This window comes from Dendrobates tinctorius, unplaced genomic scaffold, assembly GCF_039654945.1.
Source record: "Dendrobates tinctorius isolate UK_male_01 unplaced genomic scaffold, ASM3965494v1 ptg000062l, whole genome shotgun sequence".
Classification (NCBI taxonomy): domain Eukaryota; kingdom Metazoa; phylum Chordata; class Amphibia; order Anura; family Dendrobatidae; genus Dendrobates; species Dendrobates tinctorius.
In genome coordinates, this window is record NW_027361730.1 from 3,567,576 (window position 1) to 3,588,129 (window position 20,554).

At 47.4% G+C, this 20,554-nt stretch overlaps 1 protein-coding gene across 1 annotated transcript in view; it reads right to left on the reverse strand.

Annotated features, from left to right (window-relative positions):
• KCP (kielin cysteine rich BMP regulator) overlaps positions 1 to 20,554 on the reverse strand; it is a 265,538-nt gene that overhangs the window by 59,604 nt on the left and 185,380 nt on the right. The window contains exons 13-19 of the mRNA XM_073579223.1: positions 10,932 to 11,011; positions 10,385 to 10,558; positions 10,162 to 10,255; positions 8,216 to 8,298; positions 7,890 to 7,983; positions 6,415 to 6,494; positions 6,203 to 6,288 (exon numbers count right to left, since the gene is read on the reverse strand). Of these exons, the coding sequence (XP_073435324.1) occupies positions 6,203 to 6,288; positions 6,415 to 6,494; positions 7,890 to 7,983; positions 8,216 to 8,298; positions 10,162 to 10,255; positions 10,385 to 10,558; positions 10,932 to 11,011 (691 nt within the window). The remainder of the gene's footprint in view (positions 1 to 6,202; positions 6,289 to 6,414; positions 6,495 to 7,889; positions 7,984 to 8,215; positions 8,299 to 10,161; positions 10,256 to 10,384; positions 10,559 to 10,931; positions 11,012 to 20,554) is intronic.

The following is a 20,554-nucleotide window of genomic DNA, read 5'->3' on the forward strand; positions in this document are numbered from 1 at the left end:
GGACGGCGTCAGCCTTCTCCAGTTTTGTGCCAAAGCATAAGGAGGAACGTAACCAAATAACATAACCATGCCTGTAAGAAGGCTACTATGTACGAGCTCAAAGAACAATATGAGAACTCAACAGTAAACAACAGCCCGTAAGGGCAACAGGGTGGGAGCTGTGTCCCCCAATTAAAGGCTAAGAGAAAGAGATTTTACGGTGAGTACACAAAAATCTCCTTTACTCTGTCGCCTAATTGGGGGACACAGAACCGTGGGACGTCCCAAAGCAGTCCCTGGGTGGGAAGCAGTGGACGAATATTGTGTTGACAGTTCCCTAGACTTGGGGTACTGCCGCCTGCAGAACCAGTCTACCTAGGCTCGCATCCGCTGAGGACTGGGTATGAACACTGTAGTGTTTCGTAAACGTGTGTAGGCTAGTCCAAGTGGCCGCCTTACACACTTGTTGTGCCGAAGCCTGATGCCGAATGGCCCAGGAGGCCCCTACTGCCCGTGTAGAGTGTGCCGTGATACCGGCCGGAAGAGGGGAACTGTTAAGTCGGTAGGCCTCATGTATGGTGGACTTGATCCACCTGGCAAGGGTAGCCTTGGAAGCCGGCAACCCCTTGCGACTACCTTCCGGAAGAATGAAGAGGGAATCAGATTTCCGGAAAGGTGCAGTCCTGGACACGTAAATCCGTAATGCTCTGACGAGGTCAAGCGTATGCAGAGCCTTCTCCACTCTATGAACCGGAACCGGGCAAAGGGAAGGCAGTGAAATCTCCTCATTGAGGTGAAAGTTGGACACAACCTTCGGAAGGAAGGATGGTACCGTGCGGAGAACCACCTTGTCTTGGTGAAAGGCTAGGAAAGGCCGTCTGCAGGAAAGTGCTGACAATTCCGACACTCTGCGTAACGAGGTGATCGCCACTAGAAAAACCACTTTCTGAGACAGAATGGAGAGTGGAACTCCTCTAAGAGGTTCGAAGGGTGAAGCTTGCAATGCTGTCAGGACCAGATTGAGGTCCCACGTATCCAGCAGACGTTTGTAAGGGAGGAACCAATCGGGAAACTCCCTGGATGAAAGTCCTTACTTGCGGTTTAATAGCAATGCGCTTTTGAAAAAGGACTGAAAGCGCCGACACCTGACTCTTAAGCGAACTTAAGGATAGCTTGGCATCTAGGCCCGATTGAAGAAAACCTAGTACCTTCGGGAGGGAATAAGGGAGTGGGACTTGTCCATGAGATTCGCACCAAGAAAAGAAAGCTCTCCAGGTGCGATAATAGAGCTTGGCGGAGGCAGGCTTCCTTGCCCTGATCATAGTTGCAATGACTGCCGGTGAAAAACCTGCCTGGGTTAGAATCCAGGTTTCAAGGGCCATGCCGTCAAATTGAGAGCCCCTGAATTCTGGTGGAAGAACGGACCTTGAGACAGAAGGTCGTGACGGTCGGGTAGACGCCAGGGGGCGTCTGCTGTAAGTTGGACGATGTCGGCGTACCATGTACGTCTGGGCCAGTCTGGCGCGATGAGGATGGTCGGAACGCCCTCTTGCTTGATCTTCCTCACGACCCTGGCGATTAGGGGGAGGGGTGGAAAAATGTACAGGAGTCGGAACTGGGACCAGTCCTTGACCAGGGCATCCGCTCCGAGCGACCGCGGGTCGTGTGTCCTGGCCATGAAATTGGGGACCTTGGTATTGAGATGGGATGCCATTAGGTCCACCTCCGGGGTTCCCCAGCATTGACAGATCTGGTAAAAAATCTCGGGATGGAGAGACCACTCCCCCGAGTCCATTCCTTGCCTGCTGAGGAAGTCGGCTTCCCAGTTTTCTACACCTGGAATGTGTACCGCAGAAAGTACCGACCTCGTGTCTTCCACCCAGCGGAGGATATGAGCCACTTCTCTCATCGCCTGGGCACTGCGGGTCCCGCCTTGGTGGTTCACGTATGCCACAGCCGTGGCATTGTCCGACTGTATCCGTATGTGCGAGGCTGCAAGCAAGTGATGAAAAGTTCTCAGTGCCAAGAGGATGGCCCTGATTTCCAGAACATTGATGGGTAATGTCACTTCCCTCGGTGACCACTTGCCCTGTGCCCTGTGATGTAGGTGCACCGCCCCCCAGCCTGTCAGGCTTGCATCGGTAGTCAGGATCTTCTATTGTCCTGAGAGGAATGGCTTCCCTCGTGTAAGCGAGGTTGGTTTGAGCCACCAATGCAGGGACCTCCTGGTTGATGACGTCAACCTGAACTCCCTGTCGAGGGAGAAGGGGTTCCTGTCCCAAGACCTGAGTATGGCTAGTTGAAGGACCCTGAGGTGAAACTGGGCAAATGGCACTGCCTCTATTGCTGCTGCCATCCGCCCTAGGACTCTCATGGCAAACCGGAGAGATCGAGGAGGACTGCGAAGGAGTGTGCGAACACCCAGACGGATGGCCAGTGTCTTGTCCTTGGGAAGGAGTACCAGGCCCCTGGCGGTGTCGAATACCATTCCCAGGAATGTTAGAGTCCGAGTTGGGACAGTCGACGATTTCTGTAGGTTGACTAGTCATCCCAGGCGACTCAGAGTGTCTAGTGTGATTGAGACACTGACCTCGCAGTCCTTGAAAGTGGGAGACTTGATGAGGAGGTCGTCCAGGTACGGGACGACTAGAATGCCTCTTGAGTGCAGGACGTCCATGGTGGCCGCCATGACTTTGGTGAACGTTCTTGGAGCCGTGGCAAGCCCGAACGGAAGGGCGACAAACTGGTAGTGATTTTGGTTGACCACGAACCTGAGAAACCTTTGGTGGGCGGGAGCAATTGGTATGTGGAGGTACGCATCCTGTATGTCTATGGAGGCGAGGTATTCTCCCTGGTCCATGGATGCAATGATGGACCGGAGGGACTCCATGCGGAAATGACGGTCCGTACGTAATTGTTGAGCTGTTTTAGGTCCAGAATGGGTCGGACGCCGCCTCCTTTCTTGGGGACTACGAACAAATTTGAGTAGAATCCTCGGAATCTCTCGTTCGCAGGAACCGGCACCACAACTCCTGATTGAAGGAGAGAGGAAACCGCTTGGTGGAAAGCACGAGCCTTTTCTGGTGGTGTTGGAGGAATAGAAAGGAAGAACCGGTTCGGTGGAACGGAAGTGAACTCTATCTTGTATCCGGAAGACACTATTTCCCTGACCCACCTGTCTTCTGTAATAGGTAGCCAGACTTGCTGAAAGAGTAAAAGTCGGCCGCCTACTGGTGGGGTGTCTTCCGGAGGTCGCGAGTCATGATGAAGCGAAGTTCTGAGGTTTTCCTCCCTTGGGTTTTGCTTGGCCTGCTTTCGACTGCCAAGCCCTGTCCGGTCGCTGCTGCGTCCGTGGGTTGTCCCTGCGTGGAGAACGGTTACGGTTTTGCACTGGGCGCGAAACAGATCAGCCCGAGGAATTCCGAAAGGATCGGAATCGCGTCTGGTTTCTTCGTTTAAACGTGCGTTTCGGTTTTAGTTGAGGGAGAGAGGTACTCATACCCCCAGTGGCATTGGCAATCATGGTGTCCAACTTTTCGCCGAAAAGTCTCCCAGTAAAATACGGAAGTCGCGTGAGGGACTTCTTTGAGGCCGCATCCGCTTTCCATTCTCGCAGCCAGAGGATGCGTCGGATCGTGATGGCGTTTGATGCTATTCCCGCTACACCTCTGGCGGAATCCAGGGCTGCATGAATCATGTAGTCTGCTACCACTGCTATCTGGACCGCTTGGTCCGAGAGCTCAGGATTTGAAACCTGAAGACCCTCCTGTAGTTTTTTGGCCCAAGCCAGGATGGCCTTGGCTGCCCAAACTGAAGCAAACGCAGGGCCCAGAGAGGCGCCTGCCGCTTCGAAAATAGAACGAGCCATGCGTTCTACTTGCCGGTTTTCTGCGTCCCTGAGGGTTGAGCTATCCGGCAGAGAGAGTAAAGTCTGCGCTGCTAGCCTAGAAACCGGAGGGTCCACTTCAGGTGGATCTGTCCATTGTTTGGTGTCTTTCTGTGGGAAGGGGTACTTCGCTTCCAAATATTTGCGATTAGCAAATTTTTTGTCAGGCTGCGCAAACTGTTTGGTAAGTATTTTCTCATACTCATCGTGATTAGGGAAGACCTTAGGTGGTTTCTGAACACTTTCGAAGCAAATCCTATGTTCTGGGACTTCCGGGGCCGACTCTGGAATTTTTAGCACCCGATGAATGGCAGAAATTATGTCCTCAACTAGCGCTGTATTGCTAGGGGGAGAAGGTACCACGGACCTGACCGTTTCGTTATCTGAGTCGGAGTCACAGATGCCCTCCGAATCCTGTGCCTCGCTAAGGAGATCCCTGGAGGGCGACCTGGGGCGGGGGTCTTCTGTGGTGGGGGATCCCTGTGGTAAATTGCACTGTCTGTCTGTGGCAGGGGACTGCCCAGGAGACCTGGAATGACGCTGTCTCTCCCTGGAGGGGGACGACCTTGTGCTATAGTGCGACTCAGATGATCGAGACCTGTGGGTCCGCTTACGTCTGTGAGAGTCGGAAGCAGCATGTTCCTGAGACAAGCTGTCCGTTTTCTGTGTACCGTCCATAGCCGGGGCCCGACTCTGCAGAGCTTGCAGCAATGTGGCAGTTAGGTTGTCTATGGACTGTGACATAGACTGAGACATCTGAGTTGCCCATTCCGGCGTGGCCTGTGACACTGAAGCGTCAGTAGGGACTCCCTGGGGTTCTGACCCAGAGTTCTGGATGCAGTCCCGGCAGTGCGGATACGTGCTGCCACTAGGGAGCGTGGCTTTGCAGGCTGTGCAGAATGCATAGAAACATTCCTGCCTGGTTCTCTTCCTTGAGCCCGGCATAGTGCACAGAGGCTGGCTATAAGGGATCGTACAGGGGTGGCTACGCAGAGGGAACCCACAGAGAGCCTTATAGGAAGTATAGATTCACAGCTGAGTATGAGAACCCAGCTGTGAGCTTACCCCACTGGTGTGCCCCTAGGTCCAGCGCCGACAGATCCCAGTTCTGTGCCCCCCGGAGACCGCTGTGATGCTCCTCTCCTGGATCTCATCCAGAAAAAATGGCCACCGGGACTCTGAGGAGCGGGAGGAGGGGGCGGAGAGCTGAAAAGGGCGCGCTGGACTGTGTAAAAACGCCCCCTTTCTGCCTCAATCCGCCCCTTCTATGACACTCCAGTGTGTCATTTTGGTCATCCGGGGGGCGGGCCGGGGGGCGGGGAAAAGGCGGCAGCTTCGGCTAGGCCGAAGCCGCGGTCTAAATTAGAGGCCTGATGCCCAGGAGGGCTCCAGAGCGGCGCGGTAGTCCGGGGGGGGGGCGGATTTGTACCTTACCCCCCAGAATGGTCGACTGGATAGCGGTGGGGGCAGCAGGGGTAGCGGTTTCTATATGGGGGGCCCCTGAAGCGCTATGGAGCCGCTGCTGTTGCAGAGACAGGGATGCAGAAAAACCCTGTCTCTGCTGTGCCATCCAGTCCGCACCCTCCCCCGGCCCCAACAGGATCCCTCAGCCGGCCTGGGGTCCCTGGAAGCTGCGGAATGCTGCCTGATCTCCGACCCTACCTGAGGCGTCTCAACCTAATGCCCCCTGTGGGGGATTAGGGAGGGTGCGTCTGTCACCGTCAGGGGGTCTTCATCCTCGCCTCAACCTCAACCCAGACCCCTTAAAGGGGTTGGGGAAGGAGGGGGGTCTCGACCTCGAACCAGGACCCGAGGGACTGGGGAGGGAGCGACATGGGGAATAGCCACCTCGACCTCAACCGGGTACCCCTGATAGGGGACCGAGGAGGGAGCCATGCCGGGAGTCTCGCTGGAGACCCACTTTTCTTCATCTGTATTTCCGGACGAAAGAAGGAAAAAACGGAAGAAAAAAAGGTGTGCCTCCTTGCGACACTAAGCAAAAACTGGAGAAGGCTGACGCCGTCCAGGGGTGTATACTGCAGAGGAGGAGCCAAAGTTAATCTTTTTCAGATTATGCATAGTGTCGCCTCCTAGTGGACAGCAGCATAACACCCACGGTTCTGTGTCCCCCAATTAGGCGACAGAGTAATTATTATTATAATAAACTGAGTAAAGTAGTATCCATTTTTGGGCACCATAGTCAGCTTTGTTTCTACAACATACTGTACAAATATGAAAAAAACACAGAAAATAGTAGTCATCTAAATAACAAAACCATAATACAACAGGTGCCTATTTCAATTAGCACCTTCCTTATGTAGGTGTAAAAGAGAGTACCTCGGGCAGCATTCTCCTGGTTTTCGGACAGGGTTTCTGCACAACGTAGGGTTACAAGGCATTGCACTACACTGAACATTTCCATTCTGTAAAACAACAGATATAGATGATAACTGATGCATAACAAGGACAATAAAATAATGAGTGTAATGAATAAACAAGTCAAATTGGATTCTCAAGTGTATGTACTCCAGAAAAATAGTAAGTCGCACCTCACAGACACAACGTGTACAAGGGTCAGAGCTTCTTACTGTTTGCCCATTCTGGTAGTTTCGACCATTATATGAACAACCTGAGAAAACAAAAGATAAGCTACGATTTAGAATTTAAGCGGAATCTGTCAGCACATTTGATCCATCTAAATTATTAATATAAGCATACACGTTATAGACTACTGAGGAGAGTGATCCTCGTATGTCTCATATCAGATGCCTTGTTGATAAATCATCTTTTATCACTTTACATAAATGACCTCTTCCTGGTTATGGAGAGGAGGTTGCCTCCTGAGTCTAATAGCACAAACGTCAGGTGCTCTGATGATGTGGCAGCTTCAGATTGGTCCACAGGCAAGGTCCTGTCTGTATGGATTTGAGCTGTGTGTATAAAAGGTCCTCTGGAGCGCACACCTGTGCGTTACTATCTTGTGTGTTGATGCCTATTTTACCATCCTGTGTGCACGTGTGCCGCTATTGCACTGCTAGTGTTGGTCTAGACAGGCAGTGTAGGGTGGGAACTCCTGCTTGAACTTAGCATCTGCACCGGGCGTCCTCAGGCGCGCATGCTAAAGCACACCATGTGTCAGAGCAGGGTCAACCACCAGCTTAGTCTTCCTTGTGGGGTTAAGTTATAGGGACCCCAATTAGCATTTTTCTATACACCTGTTTAGTCTAACAGGGTATAGCCCTTTTTGCTTTATTTCATAGAACCGCTCTGTGGTGTAACAGAGCTTGTTACTTTGCGCTCTGTGCACACTGAGTGACATTTAACTCCATGTGCTTTAAGTGTTTTCTCGCAGCCTTGCCCCGCCATTGTGCTAGCTGCCGTTTCTCCATCACCGCACGGTGGACCCCAGGTTGCGAACGCACCTTATTATAATTTCTTATTTGGTGCGTTCCGCCAATCCTAACACTACTGAATTAAGTTACAAAATTATTTGACTAAAAAAAGCCACTTTCTTAGGGGTTTTTGGTTCCAAGGACAAAATCCTTTAAATTAATCCTTTCAGTTCAAAAGGAGTAAAGCTTAATGTTGTTATTAATAAAATTAAAAATAAAGTTAAATTTTTATTATCAAAATGCATAACATTTGAGAGATTTCAAAGATTTCATTATATAGTTAGATCTGCAATTGTATTCAGTATCATGCAATCATTATTCTGGGGTTCACAAATAAAATAAGTTTTGGTGGCGAAAAATGTTATAATTAGGACTTGAAAAGACAAATATACTGAAAATCAGTTGGATACATTTAGATTTTGTTCCAGAACATGCATTTAATGTGGTTTAGTCTATTGTGTGATACCAACAGAAATATTTCTAACTGCACAAAATAATTCAAAGAGAACAATGTAAATAACCGCACTGAGATATGGGAACTACGCCACCCAAAGGTCATTTTCATAACTCTATTGTATTTAATCGAAAGACTTTGACCCTGAAGAGCCACTACGGTCTGGTCAGCGACATACCATCACACACAGGACAGCAGGTTCCTGGCCTTGCTGGAGCTGGGTTTCTGCATAGAGAGGCACAGTGACGCTTCTTACACTGTACTTTACCCTCCTACATTAAGAGCATATGAACCGTTAGTTGGAGAGAAAATCAGTTAAAAATTATCACTGCTTTAAGAAACAGGTATTATGGTTGAACGTCATTAAGAGAGAGAATAATATGCCATGAAATGAATAAAGCCAGAACAAAAGGCAGGAAGCAGAAATATTCATGTGAACAGGAATAACCGGGGGCAGATTGTTTAGCTGTTCTAAGAGATTACAGAAGTATTTTAGTTTTGTACCACACAACGACAATTATGACACGGCTCTCCATGTGGTCTCCATTCCTCTTCATGTTTGCGTGTTACTGTTCCATCAATGCAGCCTACAGGTGGAAGGAGTGGATAAGATATGGTCCAGTTAGCACAAGATGTTAACTGTTTCAGACACAGATACATTTTGGGAAGATTCATAGACAGAGTAGAAAAAAAATCTTTAAGAGTTGCCATATAAACCAGTCAGCACTCTATGTAGTGACTTTATCTCTGTTTTCTACTACTTTCTTGCTTGTGCAATTATTAAAGGGTTTTCCACTACTAAGACAACCACTTCTCATTCCTCATCTTTGGCCCCATTAAAATAAAGACACCTATACTCACCTCCAGTGCGGCGCCATTCCAGCAGTGTTGGCACTCACATACCCAGGGCTCATGTGAGGTTGTTATGTCATGTGAGCCCTGCGACCAATCAGCGCCAATGTCATTATCTCCCCCGTCAAACGTATTGAACATCAACAGGAAGTCAGGGCTGCGGCTGCTCTTTGACTTCCTCTTGATGTTTGATTTATCCGAAGGCAAGGATAGTGAATCTGGCGCTGATTGGGCACAGGGCTCACATGATATAACAAGCTCACATGAGCCCCAGGACTGCAACTGCTGACACCACTGAAATGGCGCGAGCACCGAAAGTGAGTATAGGTGTTTTTATTTAAACGGGGCCAAACATGAGGAGTGAAAAGGGGTTGTCCAAGTAGTGGACATCCCCTTTAAATAAATTGTCCTTTTGGTTAACCAACTAAATCTAGTCAACTCCAGCTCTCCAAACAGTCTTTTAACAAATAGGGTTGGCCTTTTTCTGTCCAAATTTAAAAAAAAACACTTATTTGTTGTGTAGAGACATAGTCATTCATGATTACCTCAACGTCTACATTTTATTTTTTCCTTTTTAAGGTGTGACAAAGTCACTGGCAAAGTGCTGGAGGGGAGATACCTTTCACTATGCTTAATGGCGTCATTGATATAAAACGCATAGATTTTCCTGCAGCACATTAAGTGCTCCGAGGGGGTTAACCGCTAAATTATATAATGGGCTGGGTTTTATGTGGATGACCATAGAGTGGGTGGGAGGTTGTCCACCTTATCTCCACCCCCAGGGTGTGGTCTGGGGCTTAAGTAGCAGGCTTCTAGAGGAAGTCAGCGTTCAAGCGCTGGAGAGTGGAGCTCCAGTGCATTGCATTGTGTCCTGTGAAGGAAGCTGTACCTTTGGATGCTGATTTCTCCTGAGCGGGCGGACTTCCCATACATGAATGGACTGTGTTATACTATTTTGCTTTATTTTCCTGTTTTGCCCTGATGGGCCATGTTTATTTTGTCCTCACTGTGGTTTATTCTGCATGTCTATAATAAACCCTTGAAAGGACTTAAAGAGACAGTGTTCTTGTGCCTACCTCTGTGTCAGTTGAGTGAGCCGCTCTACCACAAAGGTTACAGCTTTGTATGGATAAATGACAAACACTGGATAACGGCCACATATTTATGAACAATTATATGAAGTTCTGTTGCCTGTATGTGCTCATACTTTCAACACCTATGTCAATGAGAGTGGTGGTCTATGGGCAGAAAGTGACCTTGACACACAGAATAGGGGTAATCAAGAAGGTTATTTATGATAACTTATGTCTGTACACACCTTTTTCAGCAATTTTAGGAATTTGGCCAAAAAGTGTCCATCGTGACCATCAATGAGATAAATGTTTTGATATCCAACAATGTTACACACTAGTTATACATCCACTGCTGGATCCATCATCTATAAATATTGGAGATCCTTTCTACCTCCATATTCCTTCATTCCAAACCTCATCTCATATGAATACATTGTTATGTGATATTATGTAATGATATACAAGTTTAGAAATAGAAAGTTACAATAATTGCCAGATATAAGTCAATGTGGCATTGCTGATTACCTTGACACCTCTTACAACATTCTCCAGGAACCTCTTCTAATTGGCCACAAGTCAATTTGGGGCAAGATACTCGTATACAATTGACATTACCATTCTGCAGAAGAAAGGGCAGATTGTACTGTGTTAACAAACACAAAGTTCAGACTAAGAGAAAAGCATAGCATCTTAAATTAGTACAAGCTGGACTACACTGAATTGTAATATACATAGAAGTGAAAACTACCTTGCAAATACAGCTTTCACATGGATCACCATTGCCTTTAAACGTGACACCATTTGGTATAATGTCACCTTGAAGATTGCAGGCTGAACAATCAGGACAGCAGGAACCTCTTTTAACTCCATGAGTACAGCTTTGAGGACAACGCACAGCATCAGTACACCTCACTTCACCATCCTGAGAATCAGCAAAAAAGAGAGGGCAGCGAGAAATACCAAAAAAAAGATATTTCAGTGGAAGCAAATGGAGATTTTGTTACATTTCGCACATAAGACCAATCTAGAAAATATAGTAAGGATCATAAGTGACAATACAAAAGTGCTAAAATGTTTGCTTTCTGAAAATCTAGACAACGTTAAAGAAAGGTGGAGTCTAAGAAGCAAAAACTGTCAAGATCATATGCTGTTATATATTATTAAACCAAAAAAGTATTACAAGACATATTATATTAGGTCTTAAAGTGATTGGAAGAAAAGTATAATCTTTATAAAAGACATATTACAACTGCACCAAAACTTAACTCTGTACATTAAGGACTCTGAACACTGACCTGACATATACAGTGATGGCAACCATCGGCGGTGGTAATGTTCTGCCCAGGTAACAAGGGTTTCCCGTGAAAATCACACACTAGGAGGAATAAAGGGAACAACATGTAGGTGATGTCACTGCCATCTTGAGGAAAGTCTTCATGGGCCAAAGACCTCTTCGATGTCTGTCACTGTGTCAACCTGTGGTGAGAGGGACAGACACCATGGTCTATTGATCCCTTCTTTTTCTCTATTTTATGGTGGTCACATCTTGCAACTTGAGCTGCTAAAAATCTTTTACTTCTGGAATATTTTATTAAATTGCTAAAGTCTGCATATCGCTTAAGTTTCACAAATAACAATATACAGTATTTCATTAGAATAGATACTTTTACATTTTTGCATGAAAAAAAGACCTTAAGACTGGAGTCACACACATCACAGAAAAATATGGACCATATTATATGGCCGTAATACGCATAAATGGTCCCTAAATAGTGCTCCGTATGTCATCTGTTGTCAGGGTGTGGCTGCATATTTTTCTCATGTAAGCATCCGTATGTAATCCGTATGGCATCCGTATACCATTTTTTTCTTGCAGGCTTGCAAAACGGACATATAATGGAGCCTAATGACAGGTTTTCAAATCCAAACAAAAGAATAGATACAGTCATATGTTAAAGTTTGGGAACCCCTATTAATGTTAACCTTTTTTCTTTATAACAATTTTGGTTTTTGCAACAGCTATTTCAGTTTCATATATCTAATAACTGCTCAGTTATATTTCTGGATTCAAATGAGGTTTATTGTACTAACAGAAAATGTGCAATCTGCATTTAAACAAAATTTGACCGGTGCAAAAGTATGGGCACCCTTATCATTTTCTTGATTTGAACACTCCTAACTACTTTTTACTGACTTCCTGAAGCACTAAATTGGTTTTGTAACCTCATTGAGCTTTGAACTTCATAGTCAGGTGTATCAAATCATGAGAAAAGGTATTTAAGGTGGCCACTTGCAAGTAGTTCTCCTATTTGATTCTCCTATAAAGAGTGGCATCATGGGCGCCTCAAAACAACTCTCAAATGATCAGAAAAGTCTTAGTTACTCACCGGTTAACGGTATTTTTCGGAGTCCATGACAGCACCACCTGAGAGAGGGGATCCGCCCTTCTTAGGAACAGGAAAACCTACAGATACAAAAAGGGCGGCACCTCTCCCACGCATCAGTTGGATTACAGAGTATAAAAAGAGGACCTCCAAGGTTAATGCATAATTATATGTACAACAATATCAACACTTAAATTTTTATCACCCGTGGATATGTACAAAGGGAAGACGTGCACACTCAAATTAACTAAGGGAAGGGAATCTATGGGTGCTGTCATGGACTCCGAAAAATACCGTTAACCGGTGAGTAACTAAGACTTTATTCGGTCGTCCATGACAGCACCACCTGAGAGAATTACAGAGAGTAATCACTACTTTAGGGGGGGACTACAGCCTGCAGAACCCTGATACCGAAGGAGAGGTCTGCAGAGGCACCCAAGTCTAGTCTATAATGACTATAAAAAGTGCTCGGAGAGGACCAAGTGGTCGCCTTACAAATCTGGTCGATGGAGACTTCCGACCTCTCGGCCCACGAGCTTGCCACGGCTCTGGTGGAATGCGCCTTCAATTTCTCCGGAGCTACTCTACCTTTTGAGGCATAAGCTAACGAGATTGCTTCTCTAATCCACCTGGCTAGTGTACTTTTGGACACCCTAAGACCTTTCCTAGGGCCTTGGTAGGAGACAAAGAGAGCATTGTCTTTCTTCCAGGGATCGGTAGCTGCTAGATACTCCAAGAGGCATCTCCTAACATCTAAAGTGTGTAGCTTCTCCTCTTTCTCATTAGTTGGTTTAGGGAGGAAGGATGGAAGGACTATTTCCTGCGACCTATGAAAGCTGGAGGCTACTTTTGGTAAATACGCTGGGTCGGGTCTAAGTATTACCCTATCCTCCTTTACCTGAAGAAAAGGTGGGCGCCTAGACAATGCCTGAATGTCGCTTACCCTACGGGCTGACGTTATGGCTATTAGGAAAGCTATTTTGAGGGACAGGCTCCTAATAGAGGCCGACGAGATGGGTTCAAATGGCGCTTCTGTCATAGCTGTGAGGACTAGGTTCAAATCCCATGGCGTGAGTCTATTCTTTACTATTGGTCTGGATCTACTCGCTGCTTTGATAAATCTTTTGACCCAATAATTAGCCGCGATGTTGCAGCTAAAGAGGGCCCCTAAGGCGGATACCTGTACTTTAAGGGTACTGGTGGAGAGACCCAAGTCCAGCCCTTTTTGTAAAAATTCCAAGATCTGGCCTATGGGGACGGAATCACCAGTATTTACATTTGAGCTTTCGAGGAACCTTTTCCAAATTCTGACGTAAATCTTAGTTGTCACTACTTTCCTACTTTTTAGTAGAGTGTCAATTAGGTCTGGAGAGAAGCCTTTACTTTCTAGCAGTGACCGCTCAAATTCCACGCCATGAGATGTAGGCCAGCCACCTGAGGGTGGAAGACCGGGCCCTGGGACAGAAGGTCCGGGATGTCCGGGAGAACCCAAGGATCGTCTACCGACATGATCCTGAGGTTCGAAAACCATGCTCTTCTGGGCCAGAACGGGGCGATGACTATGACCCTTGCCCTGTCTTTCCTGATCTTCCTCAACACTAGAGGAAGTAGAGATAGGGGAGGAAAGGCGTAGGCTAGCCTGAAGTCCCATTTTATCAGAAGCGCATCTACTGCCAGAGGAGTCTCCCTGGGATTTAGGGAGCAAAACTGTGTCGTTTTCGAATTCTCCTTGGTAGCGAATAGATCCACCTCTGGCTGACCCCATCTCTGCACAATCTGAACGAAAATGGAGGTGTTTAAGGCCCACTCTCCTTGTTTTAACAGATTGCGGCTTAGGAAATCTGCCGCGATGTTCTCTTTTCCTCTTATGTGAAGAGCCGTGAGAGATAAAAAATGACGCTCTGCTAGCTGGAACAACTGTCCTGCCACCTTCATCAGAGTTCTGGAATGAGTTCCGCCTTGGTGGTTGATATAGGCCACGGCCACTCGATTGTCCGATAGAACTCGTACGTGATGGCCCTGTAGATACATAAGGAGCTCTTTAGCTGCGAGTACTACCGCTGTTAATTCTTTCAAATTAGAAGACATTTGTATCTGATCTCGTTCCCATAGGCCCTGGACCAGAATTTCTTCCATATGCGCCCCCCAACCGGAAGGACTTGCATCTGTGGTGACCACGCGGGTAATGTTATACTCCCAAGGGACCCCTCTAGACAAGTTATTTCTTTCTAGCCACCATTCCAGGGACTCTATTGTGTTTCTAGATAAGGTCAGTCGACCTTCTAAGTTACCCTCAAGAATCCTCTGATACCATAAAACTTCGCCCTGTAGAGTTCTCGTATGAACTTGGGCCCACTGGACTGCGGGAATGCAGGATGAGAGGGAACCCAACAGGGACATGGCTTTCCTGAGGGATATGGAGGGGTTGTTGGAGGCGTTCAGGACCCGGCCATGCAGGTGCAGCAGCTTCTCTGGGGGCAGACGGCATTCCTGCTTTTTTGAATCTAGGGTTAGGCCTAGAAATTGTTGAATTTTTAATGGCTGCAAACGGGATTTTTTGATATTAAGTAGCCATCCCAACCGCTCTAGAGCCGCCGTTGTTTTCTGTAACTGTTCTAAACACTGCTCGGCTGAACTGCCTATTATAAGGAGGTCATCTAAATAGGGGACGACTAGAATGTTTAGCTCGCGCAAATGGGCCATCACTTCTGCCATCACTTTGGTGAATACTCGAGGCGCAGCCGCCACCCCGAAGGGTAGGGCCGCGTACTGGAAGTGCTGGATTGACCCATCCAACTGAACCGCCAGTCTAAGGAAAGATTGGTGTGCTAGACCTATGGGTATATGATAGTAAGCGTCTTTCAGATCTAGGACCACCATGAAGCAGTTTTGAAACAGCATCTTTATTGCGGTGTTGATTGTTTCCATTTTAAATGGACGTACAACCAGGAATTTATTGAGGGCTTTGAGGTTAAATATAGCCCTAAATGAGTCGTCCGGTTTACGGACCAAGAACAGGGGGGAATAGGACTTACTATTGGGTCCTCAAAGGGGTATCTACGTTTGAAAGCGGGCGGCATAGAACCCCTTTTTTCCGTTTTTTTCCACTCCCTGTCAATCAGGCTCTGGACTTTTTCGTTTAGTGGAAAAGTCTTTTGTTTTCTGGGGTCTAGACCCCCGAACATGATGTCCTGAGCAGACAGTTCTGTCTTTTTTTCTTCTACCCCCATGGTTGACCTTATGGTTTTAATTAATTTATCCATTTGGTCCAAGGGAAAGCAGAACTGGCTGGAATCCTCTTCGGAAGAAGAGGAGGCCGAGGACTCTGAGGAGATATCTTCCTTTCTAGGGCCGACTGAAGACTCTGAGCCTGAAACACTAGCTCGTCTTCTTTTAGAAGAACCTTCTTTTGATAGGGCTTTTATTTCAGTCCTGATTAATTGCCTCAGGTCTGTAGCGAAGCTTGGAGCTTCTTCCGCTACCTGTATAAATAGGAAAGAGTGTAAGAGTCTGATACTCCACTCACGTTCTACCCCTCATCTCCGTCCCTACCGTCTGTCTCACGCAAGACTGACACAATCTCTTGGGGTGGCCATCTGGTAAGGGGCAACTACAGAGGGCACATTCCTTGTGCTTCTGCTTCCCTGTGGCCTTCTTCCCCTGAGAATCAAACACATAAGGGGACACTGCATCAGGGTACATTCTCGCAGATCTCTTACCCTTGCAGATGAGGACAGGTACCGGATCATGGGGGGCTGCGGGAGGATCCTTTGACCTAGAGGAACTGCTGTGGCTCCGTCCACTTGAACGTCCCTCCTTCCTCTTAGGTTGGTCACTGGGGCGCTTTGCCACGGGCTGCACCTCTTGTGGGTCCATGGGGGCTTCTGTTGTGTCCATCGCTGGGCCTCCAGAAGCACCTCAGCAGCGATGCCTTCTGTCTTAAGAAGGCTCCCCCTCCGGATTAGCAGGACTCTGTCCGGTGTTCGGGCCCCCCATTGGACCGCTCCCCGTGATCCTCCCCCTCCCCTTCAGGTGCCCGGCCCCCTCAGGCGGCGGGCGCGCGTCGGCGCGCGTTCACCACAACCGGAAGTCGCCGGCATCCGACTTCCGGTTTCGGCGCTAGGCCCCGCCCCCTTCGCCGTGTCACTTCCCCGCGCGACAGAGGCCGCAGGGACGCGCGGCAAGGGGCTAAAACTGCGCCGCCGGCTCGGAACCGCCGCTCCCTTTGTGGGACACCGCCGGCGGCGCCCGCCCGAACGGACCGCACCCCCGGGGGAAGGAGACACAGGGGGACCCGCTTACCTCACCGGTCCCGTGGAGAAGGCGACCGCCGGACCCTGTCTCCGCCTGCTCTTACCACTGCCGTGGAAATCCTACCCGGACCCACCGTGGCGCATCCAGGGCCCCCAGCGAGACCGAGGTAGGAGAACCCCCCGCTACCTGAGTCGGTCCGCTGGCCTGGGATTTGGTTATCCATGACGGACGATCTGTAGGGAGTTCTGTCCTTGTTAGGAACAGGAAACCAACTGATGCGTGGGAGAGGTGCCGCCCTTTTTGTATCTGTAGGTTTTCCTGTTCCTAAGAAGGGCGGATCCCCTCTCTCAGGTGGTGCTGTCATGGACGACCGAATAAACAAAGATTATTCAACACTAGATTATGGCCCGATGCTATCGCATCGGGAGGATGCGATAGCATCACACCTCTTGCCATGTTAACCCTCAACACACACACTCCTCTCACCTTTCACCATCTCCACTCACGTCCACTCACTCTTTCACTCCACATACGACCCCTTCTTTCACTCCGTCTCTCATACTCACGCCGTCATCGCCGCTGCTCCACGATCCCCGACATCTTCTTCCGCCGGCGCCATCCTGGATCCATGTGTCATTTCATGTCGGGTTGGGGAATAATTTTACAAAAGCCGGCAATTGATTTAGCGGCTATTCTGCTATGTAGAACTCTAGGAAATATAAATATATATATATATATATATATAAATATTTGTGTGTCTCAATGACATGTATATATATATATATATATATATATATATATATATGTATTCTATGTGTATACAGTATATCTATTCTTTCGTTTCTTTATTAAACCTGTCAGTGTGATTTTACTGTATTGTGCATTGAATTTCCGGCTTTTCTAAAGAACACCGGGTGCGTATTTCTCGCAAGTCACACATCTGGTCAGTGTGTAATGCGGTTTTTTTGCGCACCCATAGACTTGCATTGGCGTACTACGGTCGTAGGACGCTGACAATCGCAGCATGCTGCGATTGGCACGGACTGTAAAATATACGCAAGGAAAATATGGCTGATGGGTGCTAACCCATAGAGAATCATTTGTCCGTGTGCAATGCGTGTTTTAATGCCTCTCACTCATCCGTATTCCTCTCTAGTGTGACGCCGGCCTAACACTTCAAGTAGCAATGCTGAAAAGTTTTAATCGTAACCATCCAAAATAATTCATACACTATATGATATTTCAGTATTCGACATTCATCAGACAAACAGATCCCATGTGAATTTAAAGAAACCAAGCATGAAGCACAAGCTGAGGGAGAAATGACAGCAGTCACCGTGTAGGCCCCCAGACCTTTGATGCTGTGGCTGTGACTAGATGAGGGTGTGTCATTTCTCCGGACTAATCCTTGTCCTCATGTAAGCACGCACCTGTGTGCATAAGGGTCCCGTTACACTAAGCGACGCTCCAATGATCCCGACAACGATACAACCAGGTAAGGATCGCTGGTACATCGCTACATGATCGCTAGTAAGCTGTCAAACCGGCAGATCTATTCAACAACACAGCAACGTTCCGGGGATCCGGATAACGACCTCGGCGGTCGTTGGGACCTTGTCACACAGCAGCTATTCTGACGACTCACGCCTGCGTCCATGAGTTATGCGTCGCCAACAAGGTCGCTCGTCAGCGTCAAACACAGCAATGCATGCTGGCCAGCGGTACGCCAACGATCAAAAAATTGCCTAGGACATTTGAGCACGATCAGTGATATCCAGCGGGGGGGCCAGTCGCCGCTATGTGTCACACGTAGCGAGATCGCTGGCGAGGTCGCTCTTGCATCACAAAACCTGTGACGTATCAGCGATCTCGCTAACGATCTCGTTATGTGAGACGGGGTCTTAAACGACACGAATTGCAAGAGTGATGTCGCCGGGGGCTCCTTGCAAATTTTGCACGTGTACAATCCTCTCCCTCCCTGAGAATGCACAGTGAAACCGGGTGTAGGTTCTAGGCTTCATTGTCACACTGTGCATGCCCAGTGAGGCAGCAGTGATGCTGGAGTTGGACAGCCACGGAGGAGCTTCACTTTATCTGTCTAAAATTTAAGACTTGGACTCAGAAGCCCCATATGCCACTAATCATAGCCATATTTACATTGATGTTTTTAGGCGGTAAATGTGGAGCTCCTCTACGACTGTCTAAGTCCAGCATGTTGTGCATGTGCAGTACGCCAATGAAGCCTGGAGCATACACCTGGCTTCATAGTGCACTCTCAGGGAAAGAGAAAATCACGCACTTGCACAATGTATACAAGCAGCCAGCAGTGATGTCCCTCTTGCAAATCATGTCACTCGCGACCACAGAGTTGTGCTTACATGATGAATGTGAAGGTTAATCCAGGGAAATCAATACTTTAGCATTGCTGTATATAGTAAAAATTCAGTCTCTTATGATGCCCCAGCCTATGGCGTGACTTCACAGGAGAATTATCATGACATAACATAACCCATGGCTGTTATGGCAACTCATCTGTACACCATGATTTCATCACCAGGGGGGAGGTTGATGGGTGCCTGAACTAATACCCTGGCAGGATCGTGGTACTTAAATGCTGCTTTCAGTGATTGACCGCAGAATTTATGGAAGTTAACAGCACCGATCAAAGATCATTATTAAAAGCAGATGGAGGCCATGTAATGAAGCCAGCAAACACCCTGACATGCTCTGCCATACGTTTATATCTCGAGTTTGAATATATTACAATTGATATTGTAGAGTATATACTTTGTATTTAGTGCCCATTTTTATTGGAAATTGAATTATTCAAAGGGCTGTCTTACAGTATTTCTATTTTCTAACATCTATTTTGCCATGGAGAGCTATTTGACATTTTATGGTATATACATATACTGTATATACTGTGTATACTGGATATTGTCACAATTTTTAGGTATTAAACAAAATTTTACATGACCCATTTTGGACATTTTTACACAATTCCTCAATAATTATGATCACAAAAGTAATTGGGCAAACTTATCTCTGGCAGTCCTGATTAAAGTCTGGAATGCATGAATATAACAAAAAAGTTTCCTCCCTTCAGATGCCTTGCCAGTCCTATACTACAGCTGCCTTCACTTGCTGCTTGTTTGTCTTTCTAACATTACTTTAGACTTCAGTCGGTGTGATACGCATACTTAGTCAGGTTAAGGCCAAGCGAATGATTGAGTCATTGAAAAATATTTACATTACTTTAGCTATAGAAGCTATTATTGTGCATAGTTTGGTCATTATCCAACTGTACAATGAAATGCCAGCCTATAAATTTTCCAGCATTTGTGAAATCCCAGAATAATTTGTTGACCTAGAAATCTTCCTGCTGATTCTATCGACAGTCACATAATCAGTTCAGTAAATACCACTGACCATGTTCTATAAGCAGAATAAAAGTCCATGTCATAAGATTGCCTCTTTTGACAGATGATATAGTATGCTTCTTCCCAACATTCTGATACAACTAATCTTGGCTTTATAAACAGAAAGAATTTTGTTTTAGAACTCAATGATTACTAGTCTAATCTTGCCTTTCTTGCTCTTTTTATTCTTGATCATTACCAGAGGTTTGCTCAGCAATAATACACCAACCTCCTTGTGTTAGGGACGGCGGAACGCACCAAATATAAATAATAGAGGGTGCGTTCGCCGCCCGGGGTCCACCGTGCGGTAGGTGTAAAGACCACTGCTGGATAATAGCAGACTTGCTAGGAGGCGGAGCACTGCACTCGGGTTAGCGTCACCCGAGGTGCTAGGAGCAGCTCTGTTAAGGACACAGAGACGCCCTAGAGTAAACTCAGGAATAAACGCTGGATCTGTTAACTCCACAGGCCAGCCGGTGTGTGGCGTCGCAGCCGCGAACGCCAATAGATGCTGCTACTGCAGCGCAGCGGTAACTGTAGCCGCTAAGCGACGGTGCCGGAGAGCCGGACACCGACGGACGCTAGTGTAGGTGCGGTAAGCACAGTGGCACGTAGCTTGCCACAACCTGGCGCTGACTAAACCAACACTCTGTCACCATTCATAATATCAGAGGGAAGGGGTTTCAAATAAGTCAGTCACCAGACACATGCATCCATCACCTTTCACACATAGCAAATATTAGTCTACACTAGCGCATGGCCGAGCCGCCATGCGGGCTTTATATAGCTATGCGCTTCTGGGACCTTCCAGTACTTTGGGAAGGACCAATCAGATCCGACGCAGGACCTGAGCATGTGACC